Source organism: Dipodomys ordii, unplaced genomic scaffold, assembly GCF_000151885.1.
Source record: "Dipodomys ordii isolate 6190 unplaced genomic scaffold, Dord_2.0 Scaffold9, whole genome shotgun sequence".
NCBI lineage: Eukaryota > Metazoa > Chordata > Mammalia > Rodentia > Heteromyidae > Dipodomys > Dipodomys ordii.
In genome coordinates, this window is record NW_012267225.1 from 25,312,773 (window position 1) to 25,332,158 (window position 19,386).

The 19,386-nt window shown below is 40.4% G+C and overlaps 1 protein-coding gene across 3 annotated transcripts in view; it reads left to right on the forward strand.

Annotated features, from left to right (window-relative positions):
* Chd7 (chromodomain helicase DNA binding protein 7) overlaps window positions 1-19,386 on the forward strand; it is a 216,775-nt gene that overhangs the window by 180,552 nt on the left and 16,837 nt on the right. For all 3 annotated transcript variants that reach the window (XM_013009365.1, XM_013009366.1, XM_013009367.1), the window contains exons 16-28: window positions 2,929-3,139; window positions 3,680-3,875; window positions 4,258-4,425; window positions 4,636-4,815; window positions 8,350-8,460; window positions 8,548-8,753; window positions 11,300-11,499; window positions 11,699-11,858; window positions 16,127-16,216; window positions 16,678-16,781; window positions 18,101-18,230; window positions 18,608-18,680; window positions 18,839-18,896. In XM_013009365.1, the coding sequence (XP_012864819.1) occupies window positions 2,929-3,139; window positions 3,680-3,875; window positions 4,258-4,425; window positions 4,636-4,815; window positions 8,350-8,460; window positions 8,548-8,753; window positions 11,300-11,499; window positions 11,699-11,858; window positions 16,127-16,216; window positions 16,678-16,781; window positions 18,101-18,230; window positions 18,608-18,680; window positions 18,839-18,896 (1,887 nt within the window). The remainder of the gene's footprint in view (window positions 1-2,928; window positions 3,140-3,679; window positions 3,876-4,257; window positions 4,426-4,635; window positions 4,816-8,349; window positions 8,461-8,547; window positions 8,754-11,299; window positions 11,500-11,698; window positions 11,859-16,126; window positions 16,217-16,677; window positions 16,782-18,100; window positions 18,231-18,607; window positions 18,681-18,838; window positions 18,897-19,386) is intronic.

The window sequence follows — 19,386 nt, forward strand, 5'->3', positions numbered from 1 at the left end:
CCCACTGCTATTGTCATGTTCTGTGTGTGTATATATATATGAATGTATATGCATGTATGTATATGAAGATATATTTGTGTGTGTATATATATATGAAAGTATACACATATATATATAAATATATAGACTTTCCTGCCCAGGTTGGCTTTAAACTATTATCCTTAGATCTCAGCCTCCTGAGTAGCTAGAATTACAGGCACGAGTCACTGGTGCCCAGTTACATAATATATTACATGTTCTGCATATTATTTATAATAACAGTTTTACATATTATATAGCTTATCCACAATACATTTTATATATGTATATATATATATGAATTGATCAATTCAGCTATGTCATCAGGTAAGAAAGAATATATTTTTCTTTTTTACTATTTATGAGAAACTATTGATAGCATTGAAAATAGATTTTTCTACTAATTTGACTGAACTATTTATATTTTTGCAAGAATTTTTGCTGAAGTGATCCAACCATGTTTTATATCAAATATAAACATCTCATGTTTGTCAAAAATGAATATCTCATTTTTTGAGAAATGAAATATTCTTTGTTTTAAGCTACTAAAATACACTTTATTTTGATTATGAATTATAATCCTCACGTGGTCAAAAAATGAGTGCCTTAATCTCATATGGGTAAAATCTGTTACTAAGTTGGAAGGATCTGCACTCAAATGTTGTATAAGACCTTCAATATAGTCTCTTGAGGGCCACCTCCTGCATCTTGAACCTGAGTTTCTAAATTTCATGTTTTGATAAACATTCTGCTTTATTCAACAATATTCTTGCTAGTGCTCTAAACAAATACTCGTATACTTTACCTTTTCTTTTTAAAATCCTTGCTGTTTTCCAATACTTGGAAGTATTCTGAATATTAGGTTTTGATTCATGTAGAGGAGGACGATTAAACAGTTCTTCCAGTATTCTTCGAAAGGTGGTGTAGTGTGCTTTATTGCTGGTACTCGGTAACAACCTTAAGTGACTTTAAATCTCTGTCCTCAGTGAATTCTTTGATTCGGAACTAACAAACCTCATTTCTATATATGTCTGTGTCATAAGGCACATCTTATAATCTCTCTTACAATGGAACTTACCTTGACCTTTATTATATCTTGTGTTCCTTGCAGAAGTACCATCTGAATGGCTATGTGGTTAAATATCCTGTGAAGTTTCTGTATCCCCATTTTGTATATTATTATTTCACCTATTTAAAGCCAATAGTAGGATACAAAGTTTTTTGATAGAATTCTAGGCTGACTCCATCAGAAAGAATGACATTGCTCCATTTGTTAGGAAATGGAAAAACTTGGAAAAAATTATATTAAGTGAAGTAAGCCAGGCCCAAAGAAACATAGGTCCCATGGTTTCCCTTATTTGTAATATCTAGTATATGTATGAGTCAAGCAGAAAAGGTCAGATAATGTGATGTCAGGAAAATGAACCGTTAGATGTGTATTTTAATGTTTTTTCTTTCATGCATGTGTTTCTAACGCATTTATAAGATTATCTCTTTGTTGCTTTGTATGTCCCTCCCCCACAGTATAACCCCTGCTTTCACTATATTTGATGTCAGATAACTTGTGGAGGAGATGGGGAAAAACCAGTTGTTTAAGGATACAGGTGGACCTGTTGCAACAATGAGAAGTACAAGTTGTCATGTCCAAAACGAGCTTTACAATGTTGGTGGGGGGGGGAAGGGGGGGAAGGAGAAGGATTGGGATTGGGGGGAGGGGGGAAGCTGGGAAGGGATGTGAAGGGTAAACAAAAGGAGGAGGCTGCAATGCTTGGTAAGAAATGTACGCATTATCCTGCCCATGTAATTGTAACTCCTCTGTACAGCATGTTCACAAATAAAATAAAATTTTAAAAAAATGTACTCATTATCTTGCCCATGTAATTGTAACCCCTCTGTACAGTATTTTCACAATAAAAAAAACAGATAATTAAAAAAAAAAGAATTCTAGGCTGAGAAATGATCCATTAGGTATAGGAGTTTGTTGTGTTTTCTAAAGGACAGGTAAGCACGTCCTCCAGAGTGGAAGGTGGAAGGCTGAGCACTACTCTGCCCTGAGCCCAGGAGACAGAGGTGCTGAGACCAGTGTCCGAGCATTCCGGTTAACTCGCCTGGGCAGTAGGGAGGAAGAGTAGGGGCCTTGTTTCTTAGGAATGCTCCATTTTAGAATATCCCTCTAGTGTAAGAGGCTTCTCTCTCAAATCTTGAACAAGTACAAATCTGCATCAAACTGTGAGGAAAGGAGGGATAGACTGTTTTCATTTTTAGCTTTTAACGGTTGAATAATTCAAGATGGAAGTTTAGAAAATTATTAGGTGAGGGTACATATGGAAGATTTAAAGATTGTAAGAAAAGATATATATTTGAGTTCCACCCCCACCACCCAAAAAAAGAAACTGTAAAGAAAATGAACCTCCCTTCTATAGTCCTTCTGCTATTGATACCAAACTACCTCCCTTAAACTTTAATTGTTAGGACTTGACTCCTTTTGTTTCTGAGTTTGAGGACAGATTTTGTTGTTTGTATTTATATTCAGTAAGTAAACAGTTCATTTCTTTAGCAAGCTGGGTTCCAATTTTTCCGTAGGTATCTGGCCCTTGGCTTGTTTCTGCTACTTCTGGCTTGACAGTCTGTTGTTGAAATTTAGTTTTAGAGGCGACAAACATTTGTTTGTTGAAAAACGTAGTTTTCTCCCTAACAGGCTCAATGTGTGGTGCTTAAAACTTTGATCCATTTTATACAGCCATGATTTTGTGTAGACCCAACTTTGAGTTAGTGGATAGATTCTTGTCCATAAACAAGAGTGCAGCATTTGGTTCCTACAATTTGCAGTGGGTTTTGAAAGCAGATTCATTGTTTTTAGTAATAAAAAACCTTTTACAGTATTCACATTATGCTGTCCAATCTCTGCAGGTGCTGAAGAGAAAATTTTGGAAGAGTTTAAAGAAACACACAATGCAGAGTCTCCAGATTTTCAGCTCCAGGCAATGATCCAGGCTGCTGGCAAGCTAGTGCTGATTGACAAGCTGTTGCCAAAACTGAAGGCTGGTGGCCACAGGGTGCTTATCTTTTCCCAGATGGTGCGCTGCTTGGACATTCTGGAAGACTACCTCATTCAGAGACGGTGAGGCCACCATAGCACAGTAGCAAAACAAGAAGCAGGGAAGGGGGGAGGGTGGGGGCGGGCAAAAGGCCCTGCTCAGGCTCTGAGTGGTTCACCTACAAGTTACATTTATAATAACAGGCATGGAATAGAAAAAAAAATGTCACATCTCCTTTTTTAGTTGTATGTCGTTATTTTATGTGAGGACCACATATGTGAGGCCAGCACATGCCTTCGTGGGCAGTTTTCCACATTGCAATCATTTCATGGAGGAAAAGACTTCTTACTTTAAATTAAATTGTTTGTTATCTTATTGTTGGAAGGGTCAGCTATTTTTTACAGTTTCACTATTTTACTGAAGAGGAAGTAAAATAAAATTTAATCTTTGAGCACTCAGCCAAATGTGTGAAGTACTTAGGAAAAAACTGATCTGAAATTATTTCTGTTAATCATATTGTTCTATTAATACCTTCCTAGGGAAGTGCTTACTTTAAAATAAAAAGGGAACAAACATCTTATAGCTGTTTGTCAGGCCTCCTTGCTTAGTGTCTCTTTTTGTAGGTACCCATATGAAAGGATTGATGGCCGAGTAAGAGGCAACCTCCGCCAGGCAGCTATTGACAGATTCTCCAAACCTGATTCTGATAGGTTTGTCTTCCTCCTATGTACAAGGGCAGGAGGTTTAGGCATTAATCTTACTGCTGCTGATACCTGCATCATCTTTGATTCAGACTGGAACCCCCAAAATGATCTCCAGGTAAAACATACAAGGAAATCTTCCTCGTGCCTTTTTTATTCTATGACAGAGAATACCAATCAAACCAGTAAATTGGAGGAAATAACCTAGCAATCAGTTTATTAATAACATGGGTAAATAATACAAGATGAAATCTCTTAGTTTGCGTGTTCCTTTATAAACAATGCCTGTAATTATTTGAGCCTAAGGTTTTATAAATGACAGGTAAGCCTTGTCTTTCTTTGGGAGCAGTTGTCAGATTGAGCTCTGTAACAGACTGCCAGAGTCCCCAATTCTACACCCATCACACTGGGATCAGCCTTTGAACATAGGAATTTAAAAGGGACACAATCATTAATTCCATGCAGTAGCCATTAATTTTCTTTCTTTCTTTCTTTTTTAGGCTCAGGCTAGATGTCATAGGATAGGACAAAGTAAATCTGTGAAAATCTACAGGCTGATTACAAGAAATTCCTATGAAAGGGAAATGTTTGACAAGGCTAGTTTGAAGCTTGGTCTGGATAAAGCTGTGCTACAATCTATGAGTGGAAGAGAAAATGCTACTAATGGGGTAAAATGATGCTTGTCCAAACCATTCATTTATTATGGCTCTTCCTTTATATAGCTAATAGGAAATGAAGCAGCATCTGATATTGTAGCTGTTTGTCAATATTTGTCGTATTTTCCTTTGCTTTATGTCAGTCCTCTAAAAAAAAAAATGAAAAATGTAGTCTCTCAATTCTAAATTATGTTGAATGTTTAAAAGGTTTCTCTAAAACAGGTACAACAGCTTTCCAAGAAAGAAATAGAGGATCTTCTACGAAAGGGGGCTTATGGTGCACTCATGGATGAGGAGGATGAAGGATCTAAGTTCTGTGAAGAAGATATTGACCAGATTCTCCTACGGAGGACTCATACTATTACCATTGAGTCTGAAGGAAAAGGATCCACATTTGCTAAGGTGAGAGTCCATCTGAAGACACGAGGGTTTTCTTTTTTTTATATATATGTTTTTATTGTAAAGATACTGTACAGAGGGGTTATAGTTACTTGAGCAAAGTAATGAGCATTGTTACACCCTCCTTTATTTTTCCCCTACCATCCCTTTCATCTCCAGCTTCTCCCTCCTGTCTCCCACCTGACACTAGGGTTTTCTACACAGTGTGGTAGAGTTCTTGAAGAGCCATTGTAGAGTTCATGAAGATCACCTTGGAAAGCTGCTCACAAAATGCATGCCTAGCATTTGCTTTGAATTATTAACTTCTAGGAGAGCCCCTGGCCATACATTGTTTGTACACTGGGTTCTCTTAGGTGTGTCAGGCACCTCTGGTTCACCTGTGATCCATCCACCCTTCACCTGTGATCACCCCATCTATTCTACTTCTGAAATAGTTTTCTGTCATCATCCTCTTCTGTCCTCAGATCCTGATTCCTAAAACAGCCTATTTGAATCATCAAGTCATTCCTATCCTTTCTTCAAGTCTTTGATCTTTCAAGTCTTTCCCTCTACTACAACCCCATAACCCTTATTTTCATGACCAATCCACACTAGCATATTCTACTCCAGATGTATCCACTGCCTGTTTCAGCTCCCACTTCCCCCACCCCAATCTGAACCACTCTCTGAATCCCTGACCTTCCATCTCAGAGCCTCTTCTCAGAGGCTCTACATTTTGTTCCAGCTGTCTACACTGAGGCCCATTCTATATGTTTATGTTAAATGCTTTATTAAAATTTACTTACCAGGGGCTAGAAAGGTGGCTCAGTGGTAGAGTGCTTGCCTTACATGCATGAGGCCCTGGGTTCGATTCCTCAGCACCACATAAGGGGAAAAAGTTGGAAGTGGTAGAGCGCTTCCCTTGAGCTTAAGAGCTGAGGAACAGCGCCCAGGCCCATGTTCAGGCCCCAGGACCAACAACTTACTCACTTGTTTATGTAATTTAATACCTTTTCATATTACATATAGGCTTCTTCAACCATCAGCACAATTTTAAGTTTAGAATGTTCTTAGATAGACCTCGATGTACCCAGATAGATCTTCATGTTTCATTAGCCATTAGGCTTTATATTTCTTCCAGTACTTCCCTCACTTCAGTCCCTGGAAACCAGTGATGTACTTTCTATAGAGAAATATAGATTCATAAGTCATTTGTTCTTTACAGATTGTATCATTAATTTGTTTCCTTTCATTGCTGAACAATGTTCCATTGTAAGGCTATACTATAAGACCCTTACCAGTTGATAATGAGCATTATTTATCTATTCATTGCTTGGTAATGAAATCTGGGCTCCTGTTGGGTTATTATGACTAAGATTATTATAAACTCATATATACTGGGTTTTGTGTGGACATGTTTTTTCTTTTCTTAGGTGAAGGCTAAGTTTCCAACTTTTTTCATGTTTAACTTTTTAAGAAGCTATCAGACTTTTCTAAAGTGATTCTACTATATTCCCTTTCTGCTGGCCATGTAATTTAGAGCTTGGTTTTGTCCATATCTTCACCATACTTTTTATTATCTGACTTTTGAGTCAAGCCATCCAGTGAGTGTGTAGTAGTACCACTTGGCTTTATTTGCATTTCACTGATAGTATTTGAGCATCTTTTCATGTACTTGTTGGCCAGATGTATATCATCTCTGGAGAAATATCTATTCAAATCCCTGTTTAGTTATTAGTCTTTTTTTAATTGAGTTTAAGGATTCTTTATGAAACCTGGGGATTTTTTTCCTCTATTAGATAATATGATTACAGGGTCAGGAATGGTGCCTAATACTTATAGTTTCTGCTGCTGTGGAGATAGAAATGGGAAGGATCACAGTTTGAGGCCAACCCAGGCAAAAGTTTCCAAGATCTCCATTTCAACAGATAAGCTGGGCATGGTGCTGCACATCTTTAATTCTAGCCATGAGGAAAGTAGAAGTGGAGGTACCAGGATTTCAGTGTGTGATCACAAAAGAACTGGGGAATGGCTCAAGTAGCAGAACACTTGCCTGGCAAGCACGAGGTCATAGTTAAGCCTCAGTGCCATCAGACAGAAAAAGTATATACCTTAAATGCTATTTGCCCTACCATTTTTCTTTTATCCCTTGGGCCTTCAGTGTTTCTTTTTTTCCTCTAGCCCAAGAACACAAGGACTTACCCCTTTATATTCTTTTATGAGTTTTGTAGTTTTTGCTTTTTTTTTTTCAATGTTTATGCGCTTGTAAGTTTTGTGCATGGTATGTGCTGTGAATATCTTGTTGTCCTGGCTGCTCCAGTCTGCAAGAGCTCTTTCCTGGGTTCTGGGACACAAAGCTGCCTTCCTCCTATCTTTCAGCCTCTCTTCAGGTTTTTTGCTTGCTCTATAAGTACTATAAATTCATTATTCACAAGGCTAAGCTCCTCATCACATTCTCCACTGCATACACACACACACACACACACACAGGGACACAAAGCTGCACACACACACACACACACACACACACAGGGACACAAAGCTGCCTTCCTCCTATCTTTCAGCCTCTCTTCAGGTTTTTTTGCTTGCTCTATAAGTACTATAAATTCATTATTCACAAGGCTAAGCTCCTCATCACATTCTCCACTGCGCGCGCGTGCGCGCACACACACACACGCACACGCACACACCCCCTCAGTTGGACCTGTCAGTTGACCTATCAACATTAAGTGCCAGAGTTGGAACCTGTGGCTTTTCTGGCTTCCTCCCCTTTCACACCTTATCCAAGTTTCATCTCCATGAATTTTTCCTTTTAAATAACATCATTCTAGGCTGTTTCCTTTTCTTCATGTTTACATTCTCTTATTTTCAATTTAAAGTACTTCAAAAAAAAAAAAGTACTTCAGTGGCCTGTCTCTTTGCTCCAAGACATTTCATATGACCTCTCTTAAGGTGACTGTGGACCCGATCATGTCCACCTTGAGATGACTTCTATTTTGAAATAGCTCATGACTCCCTCAGGATGAGTTCAGACTCTACTAACCACACATGCAAGACCCGGCTTGCCCTGTCTTTTGCCTTTACCAGCTTGCCCTTTGGCTGCTCTTCCTGAATATGCAATCCCCTTTCTTCTCTTGTGCCTTTGCACATACTCTGCAGTGAGTGTTTCCATGTGCTTTTCTATTTTATGAGTGTTATGAAATATGTTGCAAGCATTATATTCAGGAGGAGCCTTCTCGGCTTCCAGCAGCGGCCTACCTGACAGTTAGGGGCCCCTTCTCTGTATATTGTTTGCATCTATATGTACCTGTTACCTATCATCATATTGCCGTGTTCACCGCTGCCGTGTTCACCAAGACACAGAGATGAGTCTTGGTCTGTTTTAATCTCTGAACAGTTACCTTTCTGAGAAACAATCTTTTATCTCACTCTTGTCTACCCTTCCATATGGCCCAGTGGAGAAGTACACAGATCTGAGTGGATATATAAACAGAGGTCACTTTGCATTCTTACTCTGAGAAAAACATGTTAAAATAATGCATAATTTTTCTCCTCTAGGCCAGTTTTGTTGCATCTGGAAATAGGACAGATATTTCTTTGGATGATCCAAATTTCTGGCAAAAGTGGGCAAAGAAGGCTGAATTGGACATTGATGCCTTAAATGGGAGGGTAAGTGACAAATTCTGTTAGACAATTACCTGTCTCACACACTCAGGTCATCCTCCCGAAGTTTCACTGCATGTGTTCTTTTGTTAGAACAATCTGGTTATTGACACTCCACGAGTAAGAAAGCAGACCAGGCTATACAGTGCAGTGAAAGAGGACGAGCTAATGGAGTTTTCAGACTTGGAAAGTGATTCTGAGGAAAAGCCTTGCGTCAAGCCACGGCGTCCCCAGGATAAGTCACAGGGCTATGCCCGGAGCGAGTGTTTCCGAGTAGAGAAGAATCTGCTGGTCTATGGGTAAGGTGGAATTAACCATGTGAAGTGGAATGTTATCGTGTGTTTGTTTGGATCTGTGTGACTACCACGCAAATAATTTTCTGGTAGCTCTGCACCATGGGGGTCCTTTGGTTAGAGGAAGGCAAATTCAAATTCTTCGATGGGAGAAGTCACCATGTGGACATACTGGGTATGCTAAGGAGCTGTGGTGGATCTAAGTTTACTTGTAGATTATCACTAACTGGGAACAAATTCCAAACAAAAAATTTCCCCCACTTTACCTTGACATAAACTTTGCAGCTATTTTTATATAGCTGATCTTTTTCTGCAATAAAAATATTACCAAAGATAATCTCTTAGTAAATTCTTTCAACTCATCTGAAACACAAGTGTCCTTTGAACTTTGTGATATTATTTCTCCTGCTGGTCTACAGGCTTCCAAGAGGATGACTCTGTGTCTAATTCATCTCTAAACTGCTGTGGCTTTCCACACAGTACTTTGAACGGCAGAGTGTTTAGAAAATATCTGAATCAGTAGATGAGAGTTCTCTCACAGATTGTGGGACCATAGGCAAATTCCATTAAAATAATAGCAACTGCCACCAAAGCAGTCTTTCTGCTGATGTGATGGTGTCCTGCCTGTGACACTTTCTTCCAGAGGATCCCCATCAATGCCGAACAGAGACAAATGTGTTTGTGTGACATGCAGACTTCTCTAGCTGGCCCTTCCTTGTCTGTCTTTTTTGTTCTTTCTCATGGGCAGTTCTTTCTCATGCTTTGTCTCTATTGACTTCCAAGCCTATGTCATCTCCTCCCTAACACACATACAGTTCCCAACACGCAGAACCAATCGGCTTCACATCTGTTCTCTGGGCACACCCTACACAGGCTTCACCTTCACCCCCTGGCCTGTGCTTCCTGTGGCATACACAGTGTTGTTTCATGATTTTTAAATCATCTGCTTCTCTTGCTGAACTCCCACTTAGCAGTTTCTTGAGGATGGGGCTCTTTCTTGTATCATCTGTGCATGGAGCTGTGCCAGTGGACACAAGTGAATGCTGAGTAACACTTGTGGAATACACGAAAATCAGCCGAAGTCCATCCTATGTCTCAGAACCTCTGACAACACTGCTTATTGTTTGTGCAAGCTGGACATTCTCTCCTACCTGCTCTGTGTGGGCAGAATCCCTTTTGCTCTTTGCACCTGTTTCATTTCTTCAGCCAGTGACTGGTAACCTTAGGTTGAAAACCTTAAGATGGGAACGCATTGTAATTTGTAATCTAAGAAGGATGCTCAAAACATACCATCTTGCAGGCAAGTCCTCCCTTTTTCCCACAATCATCATTGTGAATTGAACAAGTACTATGTGCTGAGCACTGGGCTAAGATACCCTTAACACCAGAAAGGCAGGCAGGTGTGCAAGCAGAAATAGCCAGATGTGAGGATAGTAAGGACAGAGAAGTACTCGGCTAGTGGGACATAGAATCTTTCATGTCACCTACAAGACACAGCTTTTATGTCAGCCTCTGACTTCTGGGACTAGGAGAAGTAAAAGAATAAATTCTACAGGAAGTAATATGTGTAGTGTATGGCTGGATAGGCAAAGAATCTGCCAGTGTATAAGGGAGCTTTTGTGGAGAGGAGAGAGGAGGATATCCATAGACTCAGAGGTAAGGGCCAGCCTTGGTTGAGGAAATGAAAGAAACTCTCAGGAGATAAGAGCACCTGGGATTAGGAAGAGACCAGGCTAAGGTGTTAAAGGCACGGTTGGCTTCTTGCTTCAGGAGAGGCCAAGACCTGCCAAGCTAAGCTCTCAATTGTCACCAGTGAGGGACTATGTGCACCATGAGCACTGCCCTTTTGAGGCCTTGTGGCTCCATTCCTGCTCCTCTGTCCCCCTCCCCTTATCTTCATTGTGTGGTTGTAGTCCACATGCTCAAGCTGAAATGGCACAGTATTACAGCCTGAGCTTGTGACATGAAATGGCTGGTCAGGGTCAGCTGCATTTATGTCTTTGCCTTTATTCATAGTCCTTTCTCCCACCCTTTCTATGTGAGGACCCAAGAACTGACTGAACATCTTTCCTGTGAGTTCTTGTTCATGTCTGTCACTCCCAGTGCAAAAGAAAACTCTTCAAAGCTTTACAGTTCTCCACCAAGTTTGAGCAATCCCTTCAAGGAGGATGACAAAGCCAGAACTCTTGGTATTGCATCTTTGATTTGGAGTAATCACAAATATTTTGCATCATCTTCTATGTCAGGTGGCTGGTCAGCACTAAAACATGTAAACCTCAGCAGAAGGAAGCAGAATATAGTTTCCAGACTTCATCTGCCAAGGAAAGCCATCCTAGTCATGTGGGCAATATCCATCCAACTCTTACACTTAGAAGGAAACTTATGGCCCACTCTGTGAGATATATGTAACTCTTGCACTCTGGATTGCTTTTTTGTCACCTGATATAAAACCTTGCTAGTTTTGAGTCAAATGTTTCATCATTGATACCTGATTGTTAAGGTAAACTCTGTATCTACAATTAGAGGCTCCATACTGGCTGTTTACTTTCCAGCTGGGGTCGGTGGACAGACATCCTATCACATGGACGCTACAAACGTCAACTCACTGAGCAAGATGTAGAGACTATCTGCAGAACCATTCTTGTGTACTGTCTGAATCATTACAAAGGAGATGAGAACATCAAAAGCTTCATCTGGGATCTGATCACACCCACGGCTGATGGACAAACTCGAGCCTTGGTCAATCATTCTGGTAGGTCTACTTCTGGCTCTTTGTTACTTGAGTCTCAGACAGTTGCTGGAAAGTCTGACAGTATGCTCTGATGAAGAGACGCTGCAATGAACCCTATAAGTCCCTATCCTGTCCCTTACCATCCCTCTTGTTATCTGCCCCTGGACTCTGTGATGTGAAGTATAAAAGGCTCCAGTGATAATGACAGTGGTTCTTCTAGGTCTGTCAGCCCCAGTGCCAAGGGGAAGGAAGGGGAAAAAGGTGAAAGCCCAGAGTACACAGCCAGTGGTGCAAGATGCTGACTGGCTGACCAGCTGCAATCCAGATACCCTGTTCCAAGAGGACAGCTACAAGAAGCACCTGAAGCACCATTGCAACAAGTATGTCTATAGGGGTCAATATAAGTGTAACCTTGGCCAGGACTAGTATTAGGCTGTACATGATGGCTCACACCTGTAATCCAAGCTGCTCAAGATGATTGTGGTTCCACGCCAGTCCAGGGGAGACAATACAGGAGTGGTGGTATGTGCCTGTCATCCCAGCCACTCAAGAGGCCCAGGTCCAAGGCTGGCCCTGGGAAAAACCTAAGACTTACCTGAAAAATCACTAAACAACAAAGGGCTGGAGTCATGGTTCAAGTGGTTAAAATGCCTACCTAGCAAGTTGGAAGCCCTGAATGTAACTAGATAGATATTGCCAAGTCACAGGAGTGCATATACCTCTGTGATTATCTTTTAAGTGGTCAGACTGTGTAATATGCACACTGTTTTAACCATTTGTAAGTGAGCAATTTGATGGCATTAATCACATTTGATATTAATCACATATACTGTATATTCATCACCAATATCTATTCCCAAACCTTTATCATTCATTCCCCATAGTGTTATCATTAATTTGTCCTTCCCTGTCTGTGCCCTGGCCCTGACCCTGGCAACCACCAGCCTACTTAACTTGTCCATTGTAAGGAACTTGTAAGTGGGACCACCCAGTATTTAGCTTCCTGTGTCCAGCTTATTTCATTAAGCATAGTGTTTTTAAAGTACATACATATTGTCGAATTTGATTCCTTTTGACAGTTAAGTACTATTCCATTGTGTCAAACTTTTTAATCCTTCTTCATCTATCCTGAATAATGCTGCTGTGGAAATTGCACATGACTGATGTTTAGCCAGTATATGACAGGGAATTATGGTTAGTTTTATAAGATTCTGCCTTTAACCACCTGCTTCCAGTGGAAGAGGGTAGGGGTTGGGGAAATAGTATTTTTACTCTAATCATAGCACATTTCTGGGTCCCATGAGCCTGGATCATGTTTTTACCTTTATTTCCAGAAATCATAAAGAGTTGAGGATTGAAGCTAAATTTATTAACTATGTACATATTAAGCTACATGCATCGATTTGTTTTCTTAGTTTCAAAATGCATTTTCGTTATTAGTAGTACAAACAGCCATGTTACTGAACAGCTCAACCGTGCCTCCGCTTGATGTGACCTTGCAAAAGTTACTAAACTTCTCCCAGATTTACTCTCCTTGTGAGTGAAATAGAGGTTGGCAGTAAGATCTCACTGGATTAAGCAGGATAAAAATAAATATGTGTTTAGCTTTTAAAACATTATGACAACAACCTAAGCACACAATATGGGCAGCATGCCGAGTGCTTTATATAGATTATCAATTTGAGCTGTTTGAGATAAAAAGCACTATTTATTTCATTTTAAATTTTATCTATTTGTCAATGCTAGAGATGAAACTCAGGGTTGTATGTTGGTAGGTAAGTATTCTACCAGTGAGCTAGACCCTTCCTTCTTCCCTCCCTTCCTTCCCTTCTTCTTTCCAACAATGTTTTGTTCTGTTGCCCAGGATGGCCTTAAATTCTTGGGCTCAAATGATCATCCTACCTCAGCCTCCCAAGTAGTTGAGGTTACAGGTGTGTGACTGTGTCCACAGAAGTACTCTTTTTTATCCCCTCATAACGGACAAGGAAAGCTCAAGTCTCAAGCTGAGTAACTTACCTAAGGTCTTTCATCCAGTAAAGGATAGAACAGATGTGGGCAGCTCTCTTGTTGGTCACCATGGTTTTCTGTTCATCACACCTCCTCCTAGGAGCTCTTGTAAAGCTCTCAAGGGTTTTTATAACTATGCCTTCAAACACTGTGTTGTTTTAGAAACTCATTATTGTTGTGGCATAATTCTTCCTAAAATGCCACCCCACTTGTAGCTGTTAGGAAACTTCTGTGTCATTGTGGTTTATGTCAACTTTGGTCCGTAGCTTTCTAAATTCCAGATTCAAACAAAAGTCAACTGGCTTAGTGTAGGAACAACAGGTCCTTTTCTTGGATATCAGTGTAGTGGTGGTGGTAGTTTTCCATTCAAGTTGCACTATGAGTTACAGACTTCCATTCGCTGTCTTTCCTAGTTAGGTAGTGTATGAGAAGCCACTAGAGTTCTGCTACCTTTCTATTCAGTTTTAGGAGACAGTTTTTGCCTTCCAGCTTATTTCTTAGATGGAATGGTTGGTCCCATTGTCCTTTCTCAGATGACCATGCCTTGAGATTACATCAGATCTAAAGCTAGAAGGTGTTGATCTTAAGGTAGAACATGAGATAATTGAGGAACATCCTAGAAAATGAACAGCCACTTCTCTGAAACTCTTAAGGTGGTGAGAAACAAAGCAATTGAGTGCCATGCATGGTACTAGGCTGGGAGGTGATCCAGAAAACAGTCACTAATGGGATAGTGGAAGGAATATGGATAAGGCCTCAGGGTTCCTTAGCAGTCACATCTGCCTGCCGCACAGAGTGAGAGCACCTTGTGATCAGCGGCTGCCTCCTAGCCATCCTTTCTCCTCTCCGTGGCTAGCTGACATAGTATATTCCCCAAGGGACACTCTATTTGCCAGTGGCATTGATTTGAATTTTTCCCTAGAGAAGAAATGCAACATTCACAGTTAGTTCATGAAAGTCTCCATATAACTGAAACTGCTCCCAAAGCCGAAATCTGTTGTCTTCTGCCAAAAGGAAAAGGAATTATTTGGCTGCCTGCCTGTGTATCTAGTTCTCTGAGAATAGGAAGGAATCCATCGTAGGTGGAGGGTAGTTGAACTACCCTCACTGGGCTTCTTCTAGACGTTAGAGTTGGCTTACAAATTCTTCTCTAGCCAGAGGAAAAACAAAGTGTTGCTTTTCCATTGTTGGTTCAGTTTGGCACAGTCACATTTAAATCCCATGAGTTAACAAAAGGAAAAAAAAAACTTTAAAAATAAAAAGGTATTCTCTGAAATGATTGCTTACTTTGTATATATTTGAATATTTTCATTTTCACATCGAACCCATCTAGAGATTGTGTTGGCCATGAGTAGACTTGGATAGGGAGGAAAGAAAGCATGTGGAAGAATATCTGTTCTATTTATGTCTGGTCAGGACAGCCTCTAAGGACATTCTGTTATAGTTGTGTCCTAAAGACATTATGAGACGGAATTAAAAGACCAGACTAACACTCCAAGGTGAGACCCTGTGACCTCAGATTTATAACTTCCATTATGGATAGTGTCCACTTTTATAAAAGGGGAATCATAACTTGTCCTACTTTATAATACAGTTGTGTGAAGATGGGATGAGTGCGTGTATGCAAACATAATAACGTTGGTTATGAAGTGTCAAGAAAGTGATGGGATTATTTGGCTAGGAAAATAGTGCTGGTATAATTGACCCACGCCAAAATGGTAGTCATCAGCTATAACCCTGAGTGCACATCAGTGGCTGTTTAGCAGGGGCTGCTGGATTCAAAGTAGATAGAGACCTTGGGGATAGATTGGGTGGATTCCATTGAAAGAATGATAGTTTAGTCATTGAGGAAATCCAAGCAGGATTGAAAATCTGATTCCTAGCTAATCTGGTTCCTAGATAGGTTTAAAAGCTGGATTTCTTGGAAATGACTGTTAATGAGGTGGACACATTTTAACCTTGTAATGTTTTATTACTATTTTCCAAGTGACAACATAGATTCCTAGGTAATAGAAACGAAAGGGGGTAGAAATGCTTACTATTCCCTGAGATGAGTGAGGGGCCCACCTCCCACTCCACCCACCCCACCACCATCTTCCTTTATCGGAAGCAAAGTTGTATAATCTGAAAAACCTGACATTCCATATTGAGGGTTTATTGTAAGGTAGTAAAACCAGATTTTATATCTCGTTTATTCCTACAACTTCTGATGTGCTTCCAAAAATGGTATTAAGGCAGCAGCTGAGGAAATTTTATGAGATAATGAAGCAGAACAGTTACTGAAAGCCATCTGCTCAGTTGTTTACAAACTTGCTTCAATACTTCAGAGGCAGTGGTAGGGTACGTGTCTAAACTTCACAAGCTGCACTAGGTAGAACTAAATGAAGTGCGCCTGGGCTGGGCTGAGCTCAGGCCCTCTCTCTGCAGCGTGAGCCGTTGCCAGGCAGGCCTGTTGGAAGCCAGCAGAAAGCACCACACAGAGGTGATTATGTGCCACCATCTGTCACGCTTCAAGCCTACCATACAGCATGGCTAATCAGCCTTGGCAGGATGATGGATGAACAGCAGCAGCTGCCAAAAGCCACTGTTGGCAAACAGTCCTGAAGTTAAGAACTTTTCCCCCCTCTGTCTTCCTCTCCAGGGTCCTGCTGCGTGTCCGCATGCTGTACTACCTAAGACAAGAAGTGATAGGAGACCAAGCAGATAAGATCCTAGAGGGTGCTGACTCAAGGTTGGTGCAAATGCACATTTGTTCTGTACCTCCCTGAGGTAATCTAGGTAGTCGGAAAACATCATGGCTATGTTTCAGAAACCTCATAACCTATTAGTAGCCCACCTCCTCCTTTGCATCTTGAATGCATATGTTTGTCCTCTAAGCTTGGGGATGTGATGAGAATCAGTGAAAGGCTATTTGTGTTCGTGTATATAAAAAAGCGTTACCTAGATTGTTGGTGTGTTGAGATGACCTTCAAATGGGATGCTACATGATAAAGCTCATTTCTAGCCATGGTGGAAGGTGGCCCAACCGTGCCCTCTCTCACCTTTCTGGCTCCTCCCCACCCACCGTGCTTAGATATTTATTGTGGGGAAGAGGGAATGGGAATTCATTTACAGTGTTCGCTACTGGGAATTAGAATACCTTTTTAATACTAGTATTTCTTTTACATATTGTTTAAACAACTGTCTTTCTAGTGAAGCAGATGTTTGGATCCCTGAACCTTTCCATGCTGAAGTTCCTACAGATTGGTGGGATAAGGAAGCAGATAAATCCCTCTTAATTGGAGTGTTCAAACATGGTAAGTGATGTTTCTGTTTGAATGCATCTCAACTGTATGGCTTTGTCTTTATTTAGAACTCCTTGCATACTCTTTTCCAAAGTCATAATATTAATGAGAATAGTTCCAAAGGACTCTTGGCATCTACCGTTTTTCTGTACTAAAAATCTAATATGAACTGTAAATATCAGATGCTGTTTTTGAATGTTTGTTGAGTATTTGAGAAGAAAACATTTCTTTCTTGGCTGTAAATAGAACCCAAAACATATTTGTTTCGGTAATAGTCAAGTTGTGCTATAGCTCTCCCTAAACTTTGCTTCCAGCCGGCTTTCCTCACTAACTCTGCCAGCCGGTGTCAGAGTGGACGGTGGGCTTAACCTCTGCTATTAATCTGTACAAGTGCCTCCTGGGCTTTGTTCCAAGCAATATTTCACAAATGTCAGTGCTGAGGACTTGCCGCTCCCCCAAGTGGGATGCAGCCTTGTTAACTTTGAAAGGCTGGGGATGCAGAACTGGCATGATATATACAGTGAGCGATTCCTGATTATAATCCCAATCCTCTGGAGGTCGTGGAGGTATTCTCAGCAGCCCAGCCTGACTAAGGGGGAGAATGATGGCTTATAAAACCTTTCATGATTACAGTTTGGCTTGCGGCTCTACAGCAGTTAGGAGCAGTGTGTTGTAGTACACATCCTAATTGAATTGTGCTGTTCTGCCTATGTACTTGCAGCCGTGTTTTGTGAGCTGCCTCAGAATCATTTTCCCGCAGTGCACTGTTGGGATCTGCCATTTTCCATCTAGTCAACTTGGGCAGTCAAAAAGCAAATTGCAGTTTGAAAACCATAGAGAGAACAGTGTCATCTTACTGACATGCATCATCCTAAACCTAATAAGACAGGTTCGCTGGCCTTACGTATACGGGGATTTTTCAGCCAGCCATGCGAGTTCCAGTAGGACTGAAGCTGTTCGGGAAGGATGAGGGTGGACTTGGAGTGCCACTGCAGAGGTCATAAAGGAACATTATGAAGCCTTTTAAATGTCAAGCAAAATTAGATCTTGGGAAAAATAGGGTCAGAAAATTCTCCCAGGCATCCTACAGTTGTTCTATTTGTATTTTTGGTAACTCTGGTATTGTCCCTGAAGTGTACCTTGGCCCCCAAAAAACTTTCCTAGAATTCTAGACAACATCCTACTAAAATAAGGTGTGTTTAGCTCTAAAAAGGCAATCATCTTTTCTGAAAAATAAACTTGTGTGTTTGTGGCAGTGCTGTGACTTTTACAGTGATGGACCTTTCTTTGTTTCTTTGTGTGTGCTCCGTGGGCGGCTGGGCATGGCACAGGCTATGAGAAGTACAATTCCATGAGAGCTGACCCTGCACTGTGCTTTCTGGAACGAGTTGGTATGCCCGATGCCAAGGCCATAGCTGCCGAGCAAAGAGGAACAGACATGCTAGCAGATGGCGGTGATGGGTAAGAAGGACATTTTAAAATTTTAATAAACTTCATGTCAGTATCACATCTATTGGCAGGGTTCAGTTCTTACAGTGCACTACTCTCTATATTGTGCCTCATTTGAACTTAATCAGTGTTTACCAGGATGTTCTATTTGTATAGCATAATGATTGTTTGAACAAAGTCACTATCTAAAAAAGTCTGAAACTTGTTTGTCTTTTCCAAGTGTCATCCCATCCCCAAACCACCAGGGCTGTATGTAGTAAATACTGATAAGCATTGCTTTTGATGTCAAACCCTGAATTAAAAGTAGTATTAGGAAAATTTTTACTCTTTCCCACCCACTCCACTTACCAGTGTGATATAAACTCTGTTTTGTTTTGTTTTTAACACAGTGGAGAATTTGATAGAGAAGATGAAGACCCAGAATATAAACCAACCAGAACACCGTTCAAGGATGAAATAGATGTAAGAACTTGTGTATGTTGGCTTTTATAGCAACACTAAAATATAGTGCGTCTTTATAAGATTTGTTAAACTTTATAGATAATGACTTTTTTCTTTAAAAGAAAAAAGATACAGAAAATTGAAATTCAAATTAATATATGTTTATGGTTTTGCTCAAGGAATTTGCCAATTCTCCTCCAGAGGATAAGGAAGAGCCCATGGAAATTCATGCCCCAGGTGAGGTGCCAGAGAAGCTCTTAGAGCAGAGCAGATTGTGTGCCCACAGACCTGGACCCTGTGGGTGGGGCCTTGTACCTCCATATGTGATGGTGTTGTCTTAAAAGGTTCCTGTCTCACTCATCCATAACCTTAATTTTTAGCGTTGAGTTTTTATTGCATTGAATTTCTTCGATAGAACTCTTTCGAGGTCTTTTTATACTTACACTAATGAAAATTTTAAACATCTTTAAGATGTTCTGTTATACCCACCTCCCTTACAGGCATTTGTTGTTTGAAATATTGCCAATTTGTTTAGCATATTGACGCTCTACCTAATGTAACATCATTTGATTATGTGATTACTTGTTATGTTGAAGATTATTCTTATTATAAGTACCTTATAGGAGAGACCCTTAGAGTTCATGCATAAAATATGTTTATGTACAACTGATAAATGAACTTTCTTTCCCCTAAAGAATTTTTTTAAAAAGTCTTTGAGTTTCATACA